Genomic DNA, 19,161 nt, shown 5'->3' on the forward strand with positions numbered 1-19,161 from the left:
TGGAAGCTACACCCTGACTGTGGACGGATGAAACAAACAGCATGCCTCATGTTTATTAGAGAGCTGCTGGTGGCGCCATTCTTCAGCTGTGGACAGAGCCAGGCTAGCTGTTTCCCCCTGCTCCCAGTCTTTATGCTAAGCTAGGCTAATTATCCAACACACATCAGACTGATCTGTGATGCTCGACGCATCTGTGTCAGCAGAGATGGTAGAAACAGTTATTGCCTCTGGAAGTCTAGTGAGTTTTGTGCAGTAAAGTCTTGTAACAGAGTATTTTTACTTTCACTGAAGTGAAAAATACAAGTACTTCTCAGTAGACTGTAGTAACGTGTGTCAGAGCTGCAGCTGATGGAGACGCCGAGCAGAAACAGATCAGTGTGTACTGTTGACACATGAAACACAGGCAGAGCAGCTCAGCTGAAACAGACTGCAGGAGCCTCCATTTCATTACAGCCACACACACACACACACACACACACACACACACACACACACACACAGAGCCAGAAAAGCAGCTAACAGCATTACATCACTAATCCAATCACTGCTTTTCACCTCAACTGGCCACTTTTCAATTCAAATTAATCTATTGAGATACAAAGGGCCCATCCCCAACACACACACACACACACACACACACACACACACACACACACACACACACACACACACACACACAGATCATTCACATTAACATGAGCCACTTAAAGCTCCTGATGTGGAACAGCTGAATGGATTAGAGACGAAGCGTCAGCGCTCAGCGGTTCTCTGTCGTTATTCGTTCTTTAACGTTCTTTATGTTTAGTTTAGCTAACACCGAACGATCTGAACCAGATCGTCAAAATGAATAAACAAGTAAATAATTAGTAAAGCACTTTGTTTTATGACCATGTCCCCTCATTCTCAGCTGTACTTTACTGCTAACATGCTAAGCTAAGACAGTGAACAGCATGTTAGCATGCTAAAGTTAGCGTGTAGCCGATAGCATTGCTGAGCTGCAGCAGAGCCTCAGAGCTGCTGTGTCGCCTCAGTCTGGTTCTTTTATCTGAGAAGCACCAGAAGCACAAACGCTGTGAGCACATATAACAACTTTTCACACACACGTGTGAAGTTAAAGTTAACTCAGGTTGGTTGTTCCTGATCTGCTGATTAGTTTCTATAAAAATGTGAAACACCTGATGACATCACGGGCAGGTAACTCGTCCCGCTCGTCATGTCACCAGGCCTCGTTTCCATCCCTGAGAGCTTTGAAATATCCGCTGAGCTTCAAACAAACGAGTCTCAAACACAGCTTGTGTGATTTTACTGCATTTAAAACCGACTTGTTCTGTTTCTCTGCGGCAGCTGCGACACATCGAGGGTCAAAAAGACGAAATGACAGAAGAAAAAGTTCACCTCTGTCTGGAAACCAGACGCAGACCAGAGAGTGTGATGTTATTTATTGGACTGTAACCATGGAGCTGTTGCTGAGGAACGAACCATCGCCAACAAAAGGGTGGATTCATCCATTCATCCAGCGGAGAGCAGGAGGAGGAGGAGGAGGAGGAGGAGGAGGAGGAGGAAGAGGAGGACAGGCATCCCCAAACTCAGCCGAGCAGCGTCTCCACCAGCTGGAGAAAGGAGATCTGAGCTGGAGGCCACTACCAGTTGACACAGTTGTTGTTGATGAAACTTTACACAGTCCTCCTCTTCCTCCTCCTCCTCCTCCTCTCTCCTCATTGGAGTGCTGTCCGGACAGGCAGGCAGGCAGGCAGTCACATGAAGCCAGCACCTGTCGGCAGCGTGGGGGGATGAAGCACATTCTGTTCGGCAGCCAGCTTCACACGCCGGCCGCGGTCGCGTCCGTCGGCGCTCGCTCCGGCCGCCGTTCAGCTCCAGCAGCGCTGAGCGGGTTTAAAGCTGCAGCTCAGACATGTGCTGAGGTCAGAGCTGCAGCGGCAGAGGGGTGAGGATGGTGGTGTGGGGGGAGGAGGAGGAGGAGGAGGAGGGGGTGAAAAACCGGTTTCCAATAGTGACGGATGATTTGTAGGTAACAGTTGTTTGCCTTGCAGCCTGAGGCCTGCCCCGCTCTGCAGCATGCAGGCTGACTGAGGCTGACGCCGAAGACGAAAGTTCAGGCCATGTCGCTTTGCTCCGACAAACGTTTTCCACTTCAACACTGCAGAGCTGAAGCACCTTAAAGCTGCAATCTGTGCGTCTTACAGGTATACTGGAGATGTTTTGCGGCCTCTGTGGGGAGGAGACGCGCTGCAGAGGACATTGCTCAATGACTGACAGTCAGAGAGGAAGCAGGAAGTGGTGCTCGGTCTGCCATTTTTGTAGTTTCACACATTAAGATGACTGCACACGTCACATGGGACGGCAGGTGGAGGATTCCTGCCGTGTGACTGTTTCTTGGCTTCAGCTGTCTTGAACGATGACTTTGGCTGATGTGGGCCGTCCATCTTTTGTTGCTCTCTGAGGAAGTGAGTCTCAGTTAACTCCACCATGACGGGCTGCTGTCACCTGGGACAGGTGGAGGCTGGAAAGACATCCATGACAACTTGCTACAGCTGAAGCTAGCTGTCGGACAGCAGAGAGGGTCTCGTGGGCTTTAGAACAGACTGTGAACTGAAAACAGTACATATACTTTACATTTGCAGTTATTTGCCTTGAATCATTGGTTCCCTTGATTCCCCTCAAAATGACGCTCGTGAAACAGTTTACGTTTCAAACTGACAGTCCTGAGTCCAACAGAGGAGCGACTTCCTTCATTCACAGTGCCGCTCACCTCTTCCCTGGTTGGGAACCTCTAACCTGAAGGTTGGACTTTGGCTGACATTCATCCACTCAGGTTAGACATACAGGTAAAAAAGTGGCAGAAACAAAATCAACATGGATGTCGACACAAACGCTTTTCTGAGCTGGAAACTGATAAATGACGAGAGCGTGACGGTCGGTCCAGAGCAAGCCCTTCATCTTAAAGCTGAGTTAAAGTTTGAATCCCAGACTGTAAAATGACAGCTGACCTGTGTCAGCGTGCAGGGGAACATGGGAAATGTAGTGCACAGACTCACACAGTGATGGCAGTGAGCTGCAGGTGAAGTCTGACCACAGGCGTCACACTGATGCATGAACACAGCAGAAGAATGACGGTTTCTGCAGCGCCACCGTCAGGACGGACTGAACCTGAGCTGAGGTCTTTGAGCGATGAGCTGCGGCTTTCTTTTGCTCTGGGAGTCAAACTGGTTCATATTTGAGCGTTTCGGGGACGCAGCATGCGTCTCTCTGTTGGCTCGGTTGTCATGTGACAGTTTTCCTGCAGATGAGACTGAACAGCTGTGGGACAGCGAGCGTCCTCAGTCCACCCGAAGTCTTCACGGTTCGGTCCACTTTGGCTTGTGTTGACGGCTGAAGTCCATCACTGTCTCACGCTTCTTATGTCCAACCCAGTGCCATAAAGTGTGTTACTATGACGATGTGATGACCTCTGATGCAGTGAACACAGTGTGTGTGTGTGTGTGTGTGTGTGTGTGTGTGTGTGTGTGTGTGTGTGTGTGTGTGTGTGTGTGTGTCAGGCTGATGTGGTATTTGGACAGACCAGTTTTGTGATGCTGATGAATTAGATGCATGACGATGACTTACCTGTTGCTGTTGGGGGATGGGAGTGTCAACGCCTAAAAACACACACACACACACACACACGCACACACACACAGAGCTGCATGAAGACCTTCAGGTGACTGTGACCTCTGACCTCTGACGCTGTTTTTAAAGGTGCACAGGTGTGTTTTCTTCTTCTTTAATGTTATTTCTGGACTTTAAATTTGAGTCCAGGTTGGTTTTGGTTCATTTTTCTCCTCATTCATTTTAAAGCGTCCTCACTTCACATCCACGCTTTCCTTTTTGAGCTCAAACTCAGCTAAATGTCTTGAAATGACTTCTCTTTCTGTCAGTTTAACAAAGAAAAAGCTGCCAGGGACCAGAAAACGACAGCTGCCTGAAAAAACCTGCTGATCTTTGGACGTAATCAGCAGAATGTTTTCATGGAGGAGCTCGGTGTTCGTTTACATGTGAAGTGATTGTTGAAAGTCAATTAAATCACTGAAAACATTAACAATTCACAGGTTTAAAAATGTATTTTACTAAAGTTTTTCTGATCTACGGACAGAAATGATATGTATTGTATAATATAATAATTAAATATAATGTATAATTACATTTTTAAAACATTTAAAAAAATCTTTCCTCCAGAAACCAATAAATCACAAAGTATTACATGTAAAATTCACTCAAGAGAAACTAGAAAAGCATTTGATATTAAAGTACTTTAAATATCAGAAGTGCAGATTTTGTCTTAGTTTGTTTTCAGTTCTGTTTATTGGTGGGTTTTTTTTTTTGGGTTCTGTTGGAAATTTAAAAAAATTTCTATATTATTTTGAACAGAAAGTCCCTCGTTTTCTTCTTGCCTTCATTTATTCACCTGAAAGTCTCATTAAGATTTAAATCTGCTAACAATATCTGGGTTCAGGTTGCTTTAACAGAAATAATGCAGTGCACACAACGTTAGCAGCTCGAAATGAGCAGAACGTGCTGAGAGGGTGACCTGCTGGATGGAAGCGAGGACAGAGAGCTGCTGCTGCTCTGCAGCCAATCAGAGCGGAGAAAAGCCTGCTGGCGCCCTCTAGTGGACACACTGTTTGACTGCACCACACAGCTCCACCGCAGCTTATATAACAGCCACACAGGTCAAAGGTCAGAGTGTTTGTGTGCGGAGCAGCTCTGTCTGTAGCTGCATGTCCATCAGAGTAAACAAGTACACAAACATACAACTGAGTACACTGACTGAGGAGCTGGACTTCAGTACAGTGGAGGTACTTGTACTTTACGTGAATATTTCCACTTTCTGCTGCTTTATACTTCCAGAGTATGTAACTCTGAAACTGCTGTAACTCTCATCAACAACATTTTTAAGAATTAAAATACGACGTTTAGAGGACAGCGCTGCGTTGGATGAGTGGTGTCAACACTGAAACCTGATGATGATGATGATGATGATGATGATGATGATGATGATGATGATGGTGATGATGATGATGATGAAAACACTGGTCTGGGACACCTTCAGTGGTTTTGAATATGCTTTTATTGTTAGTAATGAGGTCCAGCATTAATAAAATTGTTAAAGGCACAAAGCAAAGACGAAGATTACAATCATGTCTGTTTTGGTCCAACAAGGGACAGAAAAGAAAAGTCCAGCTGAAACAGATTGGACATCCAGGATGGGGGAGCTGCAGCCACGCTGATCCAGGAGTGTCCAACTCACTGCTTCCTGCTTCCCTCTTCCTTTTTTTCCACTTCCTGATTAAACGGGTGGATGAAGGTGGAGACAGACACTGATGCAACTTCTGCAACTTTTTGATTCGGTATTGAACAAAACTGGAAAATAAAAGACTGTTGAGCTGGATTTTTTTAAAGGTTTCAGTCGTACAGTACCTGTGTTACAATCACATGTTGTTTGGTGTCCGTTTACTTCTGGCCATGTTCGCATTATTGCAGCCAAACTCTGTTTACATCTGAGCTGATGAAGAGTAAGCAGAAAACTTCCTGTGTTGATTTTTGCTGTTTCTTTGTTATTCATACTCCCTGTTTGCTCTTTTAGATGAACATGTGTTTTCATGATGACTTTATGAATCTCAAATTTGGATTTTTATGTTTGTACTGGACTCAGTGCATCAATTATAAAAATCCTCCAATTTCTGAAATAAGGCCGATCGGAAAGCGTCTACTGACTTGACAAGTTCTTCATTCTCTGACAAGATCACTCCAGCAGGCCTCTATCATTTACTGTAGGGCACTGTGACCTTTAACCTTTAACCTTGAGCTCACTGACTGTAGCCAAACTGTTGGCACGCCAAATATGACAACTGGGAATTTCCTACATTTGTGTAAATGAAATTAAGGAAGAAAACAAATCATCAGAGAAGTTATTTATGACGTTTATCGGTTCCGCCCACTCTGTGATTGGTGGAAACAAGCGGAAATGGTAAGGGGCGGGGTCACATCTCTGTGAACCAATCATCTCAGGCAGTGATGATGACTTCAGCGATTCCAAACACCTGTAAAAACACATCAGGGCATCAATGGATGTGCTGATAGCAGCTCAGTTGGTTTAGTTGGTTCATCGGTGCTTTGAGCTCAATGCTAAATTCAGCATATTACACTAGCATGACTCCGGCTAGCATGTTAGCATATGCATGTTAAATGTTACAAGATATTGGCATGCTCAATGTTTCACATGTAAGACTTTACAGACTGGACTGTGTGCTGCATGTGAACATGCATGTTAGAGTTTTTTGTGTTTGTATGCACTCAACAGTTTTGGGATGTATGATTAATATGTAGCTTTAAGTCTTTTAGGTTTGCAAGTTTGCTAGTGTTTAGGTTGGAGCATATTTTTAGCATATTACACCTTTTGCTAATGTTAGGTTTAGTAGGTCTGCTTCGCGCTAAATGCCAAATTTAGCATTTGGGCTAACAGTGGAATGCTTACAGTTGGCTTAAATTTTAGTAAATATAGACATACTAATGTTTACTAAATAACACTTAGCAAACTATGCTGTGCTTTGCAGTGAATGCTAACATTAGCGCACATCCATGTGCATGTTTTAATCATTAATTAACCAAAAATTATGGGATGTAATCAAGTAATGTCAAGCGTGTTAGCACATCAACATTCCTATTTCTTAACATTTCTAGTTGAAATTTTGTTGTTAGGTTTAGTAGCTGTGCTTTGATGCTGGATGCTAACTTCAGCATATTACAGTAGCATTGCCCACAGCTGGCAGATTAATGTTCCTGTTAAATATTAAAATATATTTGTGTGTTGATGTTTAACAAGTAACATTCAGACTGTTCTTAGCATCGAAAATGTGGGATATTATTGTGTAATGTTGAGCGTGTTAGCAAGAACGTTCACCCATTAGCATGCTACCCATGTGCATTTCTATGCTGTGTCTAATCATCCAGGAGGGATCGCCAGAGTCAACGAGTGTCTAAACTAAACGTCATGATAAAATCAGTCAAATGCTTCTTACCTGATGGAGGTTGCTGCAGTCCAACACTGCCATGAGGCATCGCTGTCCTTCCAGCCGAGGGAAGAACGACTCCTTCCAGGAGATCGAAGCATGAGCATTAATGATGCTGGAACACGCAGAGGAAGACATAAATATGCAGTTCACAGAGCAACAGGATAACACGACAGTTGACTTGTCACCACAGGTGAGTGCACCTGTATTCATGGGTCTTGTGCTCCATGAGTCCAGGTCCCTCCATGGCCAGACGGACGTTCTTCAGATCGAAGTCGAAGGGGTTGGTGAAGGAAACGGTCACAAACATCTCCTGATGCATTCGAGGCTCACCGCTCACCTACAGACACAGAAGAAGAAAAAGAAGCAGAAGAAGAACACCAGCTTATTATAAGTATGCAGCTGCACAGTGTGCTCTACTGTATACACAGGATTATTACTGCAAAGTAAAAATACCTCAGTGAGGTTAAAAAGTATCAGTAAAATGTAAAGAAGTACACTGTTACAATTTATGTATTGTATACATAAATATACTGTACATACAGTTACTAAAACTACAATCCGTGTGTGTGTGTGTGTGTGTGTGTGTGTGTGCGTGTGTGTGTGTGTGTGTGTGTGTTTTACCGTCATGGTGAGTCCTGGGGTCTGCAGGTCGACCACCTTGATTGCGGTCACTGATTGGTCGTCAGCCTGTCCAGTCACAACAAAGTGCAGGCAGAGCTGAGAGCCCAGGTGAGGCATGTACTCCTGAGCTGTGACATTCAGCACCACACGCTCCGCTGCAGCGCGCACACGCACACACACACACACACACACACACACACACACACACACACACACACACACACACACACACACATTGTAATTGTAACAGAGTTATTTCTAAAAGCACTAACACGCAGGACTTTCCCTCTGATGTTGCTCACTCTGATAGGCCGGCACGGTGGCAGTGAAGTCGAGATCTTTGAATTGATTGGCTGTGACTCCAGTGTAGAAGATGACAGACCCGGCCAGGTGAGCGTGGACGGTTGTGGTGAGTTCACTCTGGTTCTGGAAATCCACTGCCAGGTTCACGTCCTGACCCAGATAGACCTGGACGGAGGGACAGGAGATGGTTGAGCTGATGGATGAAGAAGTGTTGGGAGTGATGTTGTGGAGGTCACACAGTATGTGGAACACAGTATGTGTGCATGGACTTAGTTATATTATACCACTGGTGGTACTGGAGGACAGATGTGTTACCGGCTCAGCGCTGACGGTGACAGTCAGCGTTGCATCGGACAGCTCGGAGTGATCCCGCTGACAGCCGTATTCCTCCGCCCGAGCCATCGTCTTGTTGTCCTCGCTGCTCCCTGCACACGGAAACCAGTTCAGCTCCGAAGGGTCTAACTTCACGAAACTCCCACAAACTCATAAAGTCTTTGCCACGCTATGTGTTTCAATAGTGTTTGTCTTTGTGTGTGTGTGTGTGTGTGTGTGTGTGTGTGTGTGTGTGTGTGTGTGTGTGTGTGTGTGTGTGTGTGTACCTTCAGGGTACTTGTAGGTGTGTGTGATGTCCATAGGCGCTGTGCTGCCCACAGCCTTGGTGTAAATAATTTGTCCAACATAAGCCTTTTCCACCTTGAAAGGACTCAAAGTTCCGTAGCGGTCCCGCTTGTAGAAGACCACGTCGCTGTTCACCTAACGGAACGAAACACTGTGAAGAAACATCTTAAAGACAGGACTTTCCCTCCTAACAGTGTTTCTGCACGGTGGTATTGCTTCTTGTATGAATGTGGATTATCAGAAGACTTTGTCCACCACCATGTGTCCTGTAAAAAACATTGAAACGAACCTCAGCGAAGACAAAGCCACAGTCAAACGGGTGGCAGAGCAGGCCTTCCTTGATGGCAGCGACTGAGGCTGGACCACAGCGAAAATGTCCTGTAAACCAAACAGAGAGTCCCGTTTATCGTCCACCTGTCTATTGATCTGTCCACCTGTCTGCTTCTTCTTCAGTCCTACCATCACTGGTCTCCTGGGGCGTGGCGTCCACCACCTGCCATCCTCCAAGGCTGGGCGGCAGGTCATGACGTGCAATGCACACCTCGTTCCAGCAGTGGTAGTTCCTACAGAGAGACAGAAAGTACAGTTACTACAGCTTTGTGTACACCAGTACTCGTTATTTGCATCTTCAGACTGATAAAACTATTGTCAAGAAAAATGACCATGCATTATTACAGGTTAAGGTTTCAGATTAAGGTAAGATAATATTAAGTTTATCCTCCACACTGTGGCATTGATGCCTTTTCCTCAAAGACTTTCAGCTCACTTGTTTTTTCCCTCAAATGGACAAGTCTGAAAAGTGAATCTAGAGTTTGGTACTTCTAATTCTGTGATTTTAAGGTAGCATGACCACATTTTGAATTGAATTCCCCTGGATTCAGAGTCTCAGACTGCAGTTCTTGCTACTTTGCTAAGCTAGGTTAGTTAGCTTTTAGCAGGACTAATTTAACTTAAGGTATTTTTTTCTTGGTCTGTCGCGGAGTTCAGCTAAAGCCATATGTATGCTCCATAAAAACTAAATTTCTAACATGTCAGGTCATCAGAATGTACTTTTTGGTCACTAGAAAAAGGTTTTTGGTAGAACAAATGTCAAAAAGACCTCTGCAGTTTGGATGTAAAAGCTGTTTGGAGCTAACGCTAAACAGAATGACTTGCTAGCTTATGATACAAATCATCAAACTCCACAACTTCTTGAAGAAGTGAAAAAAAAATCTAACTCAAAACTAAAAAAAGCAAAGAAAATCCACGTAGCCTGGTTCTACCAGCCTCGCTTGGCCTCTCCTAATGGCCTAGTTTCTGGTCCAGCAGTCTCCTAGCAACAGACATGAAGGAAAGGCATTTGGACCAACCAGATGGAGTCCCGGGTGTGGCGTTTGTCCGGCGTGCCATCAGTCTTGAAGATGAGGTCAGTCTTCAGGTTGCCCGTGTTGTCGTGAGCTGAGCTGAAGTTGGTGATGACCCTCGCTGGGACGCCGAGGCAGCGTAAGACTGCAGGAAATGAAACGTTTGAGTGCACCTGACGTCAAATATTTCTTACTCAGTTACTATCAGTTTATATCATGTGGTTCTCTCAGGTAGATCACTTCCTCCCAATGACACAGTCATGGCTCCACTCCCTTTAAATCTCATGTAAAACATATAAAGCTACATTCTGCCTTTGATGTTTCTGAGATGACCTGCTCTACTTTTTTCCCTTTTCCACTATTCGGTCCAGGGAAACAAACTTGGGAGCAGCCTCTTTTGAGGATGTCTGTGGTCATTTTTGCAACACTTTTAGTCATTTTGTAACACATTGTGTCTCTTTGTGTTAGTTTTACATTCCTTTGTGGTCATTTTTGCAACACTTAAAGGTTTTTTGGGTCTGTTTGTGGTTGTAAAACTACCCCTGGTGCTGAGGCTGGTAGACCTGTTCGTCAGTTATCTGACAGCAACGTTTTAAAGGTGCAGCATGGTAACAGAGCACATCTTACAGGTGTTGAAGACTCCAGCGAACACCCAGCACTGGGCGAAACAGACAGGGACTCCGGTGTTGGCGTACTGCAGCAGGATCTTGACACTGCCTGTCCAAGATGTCGGGGGAGTGCCCATGGAGTAGTCGTCACTCCAGTTCCCAACCAACACGCCATTATCGTCCTGAGAGTTGAGCTGAGGGGAGGGAGGTCAAAGGTCAGTGATCTTCTGAGACTGGCACACATGGTTCTTCCTTCTCAGATGTTTTTATTTTAATATATTTAGTGGAAACAGGTTTCCAGTTATTCACAGGAGAAAAAACAAGGTGTGCTACAGAAATATGTTCTTCTGCTTTCCTTTACTTTTAATAATTCAGCGCTGTAAGATGTAGTAAATTATCACACACGATGTGTCACACATGCAGCACTGCTCGGCAGTGCTACGAGCTAATGTTAGCATATTTCAGGAACATGCTTACAGTTAGCATGTTAACATGCAGGTAAAGAATTGGATGTTACCATGTTGATAGCATGAGAACAAGTTAGAAAACTGACACCAGATAACGTGTCAACATGCAAACATTTAGGACACGTTTAGCAAATGGGTTTCTTTCATTGTGACAGCCTGATAACAGAAACCACAAATAAAAAATCTTTCGTCATCATGTTGCATCTACACTTAGTAAAGAAACATGTCATTGTTTACCTTGTTTGTGCAACATGCTCAGATCTGGCAAAATTAGCATTCTTACAATCTTTCACCCAATAGCTGTTGAGATATTTCACTCTGTGCCAAAGCACTGGACCAAGCTGGCTAAGCTAAAGATGTGAATTTTTTCTGCTCTGGCTTTGCCTGTAAGCATCTTTTGGTATGTAAATAAATCAGCCACATGCTGAAAAAGTGCAGTTTGGGTAAGAATAATGACAGCAGCATTTCTTTCTTTAACTGTGAGAGTAATGACCACAGTAGCCGCAGTGTCACGTGACGGGAACTCATCAATATGACTAATGTGTTGAATTAAAGTCAAGAAGGTGAATTAGCTTGTCCTCACCATGGCAGATCCCTTCCTGATCAGTTTGATGATGTTGCCTCTGTTGTAGATTGGCATCCGGGATGCATCCAGGATGTAGATGCAGGCATCTAAGACGCCACGTTCAAACTGCAGGGAGATAAAGCATCGACTTTAAGTTCAGTCTCAGTGATCTGTCATGACCTGTGCGGATTGGCGCATTTGTGTGTACCTGTCCAAACATCCAGTGGCGGGTTGTCACAGATCCAACAGACCCCTGAAAGATCACACCTGTGTCGTTCAGGACGTACTCCCTCCGTTCAGCTTCATCAGCAAGAAACACAGGGTCGTCTGCAAAGAGAGACACTCGGACGGTCAGAGCCTCACCGCCACTCATCACAACCTATGAAACCAAAGCTCTCAACCAATCACATTCTCTGGAACAGTCAGGTGGCAGCAAGCTGAACCGAGGGCCTACTGGGGGGGGGGCGCGTGATGGCGTGAAGGCTTCTTCTCTCAGCTGACAGGATGAAAACACCTTCCTCTGAAGTCCAACAGTAATTCTCTCAACCACTAGGAGGCAGCACAAGGTCAGGAGAGGAGTTCGCACCTGGACACCAGGCGTTGAACAGCAGGTACAGGTCGGTGCTGGTGTCCCGACTGGTTCGCTGCATGCCCCCGCCCGTCACGATGGCCACGTAGGTACGAAACTTCCCCACGATGGCGTCGGGTGTCGGCGTGATGCCCAGTGTGACTGCCTGCCCCTGACTCTCCAGAATCCGGCCCAACCACGGACCTCCATGACGGGAGTTGAAGGTCACTGTCACCAGAGAGCCCTTATTGGGTGAAGGGTTGGAACCTGGAGGAGGGAGAGGGGGAGGAGACAAGGAGAGGAGGTGAGAAATCAAACAAAGAGTCCTGTACTGCTTGTTATTGCAGACAAATGCATTCCCTGTTTATTGGAAAGCTAAAGGTTAATTCATAAAAACACAGATTTTGAGCTACGGTGTGATTCAAAGTGAAATGTTGTATTTGAGGTGATGTTTTAAATTTGGTTGAGCTGAGGCCAAAGACAAACATCTGTCACGCAGCAGCTCTGTGTGTGTGTTTCCTAATGACAGAGCCATGGGGAGTGTGTGCACTAATTAGCCAGCCAAATGACTGTGAGGCTGCCTAATGAACTGACAGTCGTCTAATTGTTTGGTAGGTGACTTAACGGAGGCCTTTTCATCAGCTAATTGGTTAACGAGGGAGCTTTTACTGTCAGTCTCGGGTGGGTTGGGCTGAGGCCACTGAGCGCGCTTCATAACAGAAACCACGCCCCCCGTACGAGTCGACAAATCAGACGAAGCTGCTCATTTTACTGGGCCAATGTGAGGTAAATGAGACCAAATGAAGTGAGAAGACGACAGGAACATTAATTACAGGATATCCATTTTGAATGTGGCAATGGCTGATGACACAGGCCACAAGACACCAGAGAAGAGGCTATTCCTGATCCTGATCCTGATCATGATCCTGATCCTGAACCTGATCCTGAACCTGACCAGCATCTTTCCCCAAAAGGTGAAATAAATCCTTTAAAAGTGATGAGATCTGCTTCAGAAGATCTGATTGAAATCCTCCAATCACAACCAGGCTTCAATCCAGGACAGCTCAAACCAACAGGAAGTCACAGTCAAGCTCAACCACACACAGACCAATCAGAGAGAGATCTGATTCCAACACGCCAGCGACAAACCAATCAGAATTCAAACTCACCGATCAGGAACTCAACCTGGAAGTCGTCCTCGGGGGTCAGCGGGCGGCTGAAGGTGATGCGCAGGACGAACTCCTGACCCCGGCGGACCACCAGGTTCTGGATGTCGTAGGCGGTGGTGTAGTGGTTTGGCTTGTTCTGCTGCTGGCACATGTCGACGTTCTGCACCTGCAGAGGCGCTGAGAGGCCGGAGAGGACACCGTGATTGGAGTTATTGATCGTTAATCAGAGAATATTCGATTTCTGGACACAGACAGGTACATTTAAAGGCACCTTACCGCCCGCAGGTGCATATCCTCTGGGCCTGCCCCTGTCATCAAAAGACTCAAACGGCAGATAATCGTTGTCATCGCTCAAAAGGTTGGAGGTCGGCACCTAAAGATCATCAGAAATTCATATGACAAATAGATTAAAAAGCAAGGAGTCATTGACGAGGCCCCGAAAAAGGAAAGATAACTGATGTTTTGGTGTTCAGGGATACAGAACTGGTTCACTGTGGCGCCCCCTGTAGTCTGATTCGTTGACTGGACGAGACATGATGGTGGACAAGTCGGAGGTCACACTGAGGTCACTGGACAGAGACAGAAAAAAAAAGAATCAATGAAACCTGCGTCCAAACTCTTAGAGATGTCCGATCGACATACAAGTCCGTGAAAAAAGAGAAAATACTATCTAGAAAATCAAAACAGATAAACTGTGACTGCAGGACCGAAAGACTCAACTACGACAAGCACAAACAACAACGGCCAAACGGGGAAGTTTTCCCGCATATTTCAAAATGAAATATACAGAAAAATAGAAGAAGAATTTTTAAGAAATGTTCAGAAATGCTGGAATTTATGACAACAGACAGGAGACGTTTCCAGCACGAAGCGAGATTAACGAGAGAAGAAGAAGAAGAAGAAGAAGACATGTCCACCTTCAGGAGGGTATTCAAATGAGCCGTCTGCAAGACGCGCTGCACTTTTAACATCTTTTGACCGTTTTGTTAAATGTAAAAACGTCCTGATGTTTAAAAATTTGATTTTTTTGTGTTATCAGAACAAATGAAACAAAATGAAATTTCAGATTCGAGAGTTTGTGATGCATCAAACCGAAAACATACAAAATGTTAGCTGAAAAGAGAATAACACGTTAATCTGTGTGTGTTCAAACAATGAGTGTGTGTGTGCGTGTGTGTGTGTGTGTGACTCACCGCTCAGATGAAGGAGAGAAGTTCGTCTGTCAAGTCTGATGATCAGATCAGCTTCAGCATCACTTTATATGCACACACTGCTTCCCCTTTTCTCACACACACACACACGCATGCACGCACACACACATACACACACTTTGAAATACCTTTGAGTATTTTCATTTTATGCTGACAGTGTATTTATTATCCATGTACTCCCTCTGTGTACATTGTGTGTGTGTGTGTGTGTGTGTGTGTGTGATAGAATAGAAAGTAGAAGAAAATTAATGAAAATATTTTGTGATTTCTGAGTGAAATATTTTCAGTTTAGTCAGTTTGAGTCAAAGAAACAAACCGTCGTGTCTCAGTCATTCAGAGTACTGCAGGAAGTAATCAGACGCTTTACTGAAGTAAGAGTACAAATACTGCAGTCTAAAAATACTCCAGTACACGTCAAAGCCCTGAATTCAACATGTAGTACAAGAAGTATACAAGTATTATCAGCAAAATATACTTCAAGTATCAAAAGTAGAAGCACTCATTTCAAAGTATTTGATTAAAACAGAATACTGCAGTATTCTGTTTTCATCACCAACGAGTATCTTAATGTTGTAGTTTGTTAACGTGGAGCCAGTTCTGAATTCTGTGTAAACTTCTGTGTACATTAGTAGTATTAGTACTATCTATTAGTACTATCATATCTACACGTTACCATAGGTCGTTTGTTATGTGAAAAGTAACTTTGAGTGAAATATTTGCCTCTGAAATGCAGTAAAGTAGAAGTATACAATACACACACACACACACACACACTTCCCTGTTGATGATGATGGTGTGTGTGTGTGTGTGTGTGTGTGTGTGTGTGTGTGTGTGTGTGTGTGTGTGTGTGTGTGTGTGTGTGTGTGTGTGTGTCGGTGACCTCGACCCAAACAAACTGCAGGTCAGCTGGTTTTGACACTTGTTACTGGTCGACGCTGACATGGACGATTGTCTGCAGCTGGTTTTCTGACTCACCAGTCTGCACAGCTCACTGGGAACTTTTCACTGGTTCTGCAGACTTTTACTTCACCTCAGGTGAGCGAGTGACAGCTGAGGTGACCTGTTATGTCCTGACTGTTTCAGGTGGTGCTCAGTGTTGGACGCTGTCCTCCGCAGTGAGTGCAGCAGCTTTGTTTTCTGCCTGAAATGAAGCAAAAACCACAGAAAACTAACGTGGACAAAGAGACGGTCATGAAACCGCCAGACAAAAATAACATGGACAGAACATCACTGTCCTGAGATCAGTTTTCAGTCCGTCTCGGAGTTAAAGCTCACAGTGTTCACTGAGACGGACGGCCACCAATCAGCTGCCTGCAGCATGATTCACAAACCGGCCCTCAGCAGAGCGTTCACACCTGATCAGGGATCAGTTTGTGGCTCTTTATTTGTGTGGTTGCAGTTTTCAGACCGTGTGTGATGGACCTGCTGGAGCGCTTCAGTCCGCTCACATGGTTCATGTCGTCATTGTCATTGGCTGCTGGACGACAGACTGGAAGCCTGCAGACGACATCCAGACATATCAGACGGAGAGCAAATCTGCTTTTCTGGGCATTTTCCTTCAGACGGAAAGCAGAAGGTGGAAACAAACTGATGAAGTCCTGAACTCTTTGAGACGCTGCTCTGAAAAAAACACTGACATGTTGGACAAATGCCACAAAGTTGTGCAGTTTCGTGTTTTTTGAAGTCGTTTCCTCTGCAGGCGCTTCCTCTGACCTGACCGTCAGGCTGTGAGGTCATCCTGACACACTGCTGCTGATTGGTCAGATGACCAGTGCTCCACTTCCTGTTTCCTGACTGACATCTCTGCTCTGAGGTCAGCAACAAACGCCTGACAGACAAAGAAGAAGAAGAAGAAGAAGAAGAAGAAGAAGAAGAAGAAGAAGAAGAAGAAGAAACAATCTTAGATAAAAAAAATAGAAGTTAAGAACAAACAATCTTGGTAGACAAAACAATAATACTAATGAAGAAGAAGAAGGAGAGAAGAAGAAGAAGGCCAGGGACATGAGCAAAGAGGACAAAAAGACCAAATAAATAGGAAGAACATGACAACAACAGAATTTCATTTCGTAATTATACCGCTGACATTCTAACAGTTTGTTCGATAAATGCTGGCTAAATGTTAGCTAACTTGTTAGCTCAGTTTAGCTCGGTTGCTACAGTAATGGCTCATTTACGTCCCCTTCATAGATAAATACGTCCATTTCAAATGACGCAACCGTCACTGCTCACGTGCTTCCATGTGTCCTTTACATTTGCGTGGACGTTAGGAAACACGTCCACTAGAGGGCAGCACAGAGTCGAGAGTTTCTGACGACTTCAACGACGTCCACTCCCTCAGCAGACAACGTGATGGACAACCACAGCAGCTTTTCTGTCCTTTAAACCAAAGTGTTCAGTTCCAGGCTGATTCGTCCTCCAGAGGACGAGTCGCTGTCTCTCACCTCTGACTGGCTTTAATCTTTCTGACTCATCAGGACCGACTGAGGGTTATTATGGTCTGTCAGCAGATCTGCTCACAGCTCTGCGGGACAGGACGAGAAAAATCCAAAACAGCAGGACAGAAAAATGGACAGGACAGATGAAAAGAAGGACAGGGTGGAGAAAATTTCCCGCCACCTCTCCACTGTCCATGAAAGGACAAAAGGGCACCATGGCAGAGAAAATAATAATAAAAAAACGATATATATAATAAACATAAAGAAAAAGGCAGGATGGACAGGAAGAGACAAGGATCAAAAATATGGACATTTGGACAGAAAAATAGAAATAGAGGTGAAGAACTTGGTGCAGGTCAGATGGACTTTCAGAGGAGGAAGTGAGAGCGCAGGAGGACACACTGCTCGTCCACAGGAAGGACACTGACATGTCCCCGCAGGTCAGCGAGCATCGGCCATGTTTCACACTGTCCAGAGACGAAGAGCATTATGGGAATATAAACGTTAAACCTGCTTAGCATGTTAGCATTTAGCTCAGCGCTGTGCCTCAGCACTGACTCCCAGACAAACAGACAGACAGAAAGACAGACAGACAGACAGACAGACGGATGGACGGACAGACAGACAGACAGACAGACAGACAGACAGACAGAAGGATGGACAGACGGACAGACGGACAGACGGACGGACAATGTCTCTCTGCACAGACAGACACAACAAGGGAGTGAAGGTGTGTTTTACTGTAATGTGAGTGAACTGACCCTGAGTCAGTCTCACCTTATGAGCAGCAATGGATGAAGGTCAAAGGTCAGAGTGAAGTCATGACATCCCTGTGAAAGCAAACAGGGGGTTTGTGCAGGAAGTCCTGGCGTTGAGTTATTCTCCTTTCGTCTAAACTTGAGAAACCTCCTCAGAGGTTTGGTCCAGAAATGAGCCGAGCGTCTCAGAGCAGCAAAACAAACGGCTCATCGCCGCCATGGGAGGACGAGTCAATACCCAGCAGTGAGTCACCGCCGCCGCCAGACCGCAAACCAATTACAGCCTCAACAGGCGCCTTGCACCGCGGCGGCCCTGCAGTCGCCCTGCAGGGATTAGCAAACCCGCCGAACACACGGCCGCGGATAATTGATAAATAAGAGCCGACGACAGCTCAGGCTTCACATCAAGACGGCAAGCGTCTTCTGAAGGTGAAGAGCTGAGCAAGCAGAAGTCAACAAAAGTACACAAACAAATAAAAACAATAACAATAATAATAACAATAATGTGCTACTGAGTCCTTTATTACTCGACCACCTGTTTTATTTGAAGTGCTTTCTCCTCAAACTTCATTTAACTTTATGTTTTTTGAAGCTGAGCTGAGTGCAAACAGCAGAATGAACTACGTGCCAGTCAGTAAAGGTCAAAGGTCACAGCAGGCCAATAAAAATCCTTCGACCTCATACAGAAAGGGGAAAAACAGAAACATTCGTGAAGTGTGTTCGAGCTTTACCCATTGGGACGCCCACCTTCTTTCATCACAAGCTGAGGTCTGAGGTCAAAGGTCAAAGGTCACAGGCTGCCCAGTGATGTTCCTGTGACCCTGCAATGGAAGAAGAAGAAGAAGAAGAAGAAGAAGAAGAAGAAGAAGAAGAAGTGAAAAGATTTTCTCACTTTTGTCGCAGAAACATGCAGAACAATGAATTCAGATGCTGCTGGGTAACTTTTCAGTGTCCTCTTGGAGATCAATAAAATCTATTGATAGAATGACATCATCATTCATGTGTTGGTTATATTTTGTTTGATGTGAATATGAAAAATAAATAAACACAAAATGTAGTTGGGTAAAAAGCACAGTGTCCTCCTCTGAGATGTAACATGGTAGAATATGGAAGTACTCCAGTAAAGTACAAGTACCTCAACGCTGTACTTCAGTACAAACAAACAGGGACGGAGACGAGCTGGTGACTCTTACAGGTTTTCAACAGCAGATGGCGCCACTGACAAAACAAATGGAGGCAGGGATGACGAGTGAGGCTGCAGCCACATACACACACACACACACACACACACACACACACACACACACACACACACACACACACACACACACACACACACACACACACAGCCCCATTGAAGAATTGGCTGCTGTGACATCATCCTCTTCCTCTTCATTCTGCATTCAGCCATTTGGTTGACATCAT

The 19,161-nt window shown here is 45.0% G+C and overlaps 1 protein-coding gene across 1 annotated transcript; it reads right to left on the minus strand.

The window, feature by feature from the left end:
- Positions 1-5,912: 5,912 nt before the first annotated feature.
- LOC139346836 (coagulation factor XIII A chain-like) lies at positions 5,913-14,571 on the minus strand. The gene is made up of 18 exons (XM_070986166.1): positions 14,526-14,571; positions 13,817-13,901; positions 13,609-13,705; positions 13,333-13,509; positions 12,182-12,430; positions 11,804-11,922; positions 11,614-11,721; positions 10,583-10,757; positions 9,962-10,100; positions 9,072-9,175; positions 8,902-8,990; positions 8,594-8,747; positions 8,310-8,419; positions 7,994-8,159; positions 7,692-7,846; positions 7,271-7,407; positions 7,077-7,182; positions 5,913-6,098 (listed from the first exon to the last, which is right to left on the minus strand). The coding sequence occupies exons 2-18, from the start codon at positions 13,865-13,867 to the stop codon at positions 6,063-6,065; spliced, it is 2,172 nt and encodes a 723-aa protein (XP_070842267.1). The 5' UTR covers positions 13,868-13,901; positions 14,526-14,571; the 3' UTR covers positions 5,913-6,062.
- Between the last annotated feature and the right edge of the window lie 4,590 nt (positions 14,572-19,161).

The sequence above is a fragment of the Chaetodon trifascialis genome, chromosome 18, assembly GCF_039877785.1.
Source record: "Chaetodon trifascialis isolate fChaTrf1 chromosome 18, fChaTrf1.hap1, whole genome shotgun sequence".
Lineage (NCBI taxonomy): Eukaryota > Metazoa > Chordata > Actinopteri > Chaetodontiformes > Chaetodontidae > Chaetodon > Chaetodon trifascialis.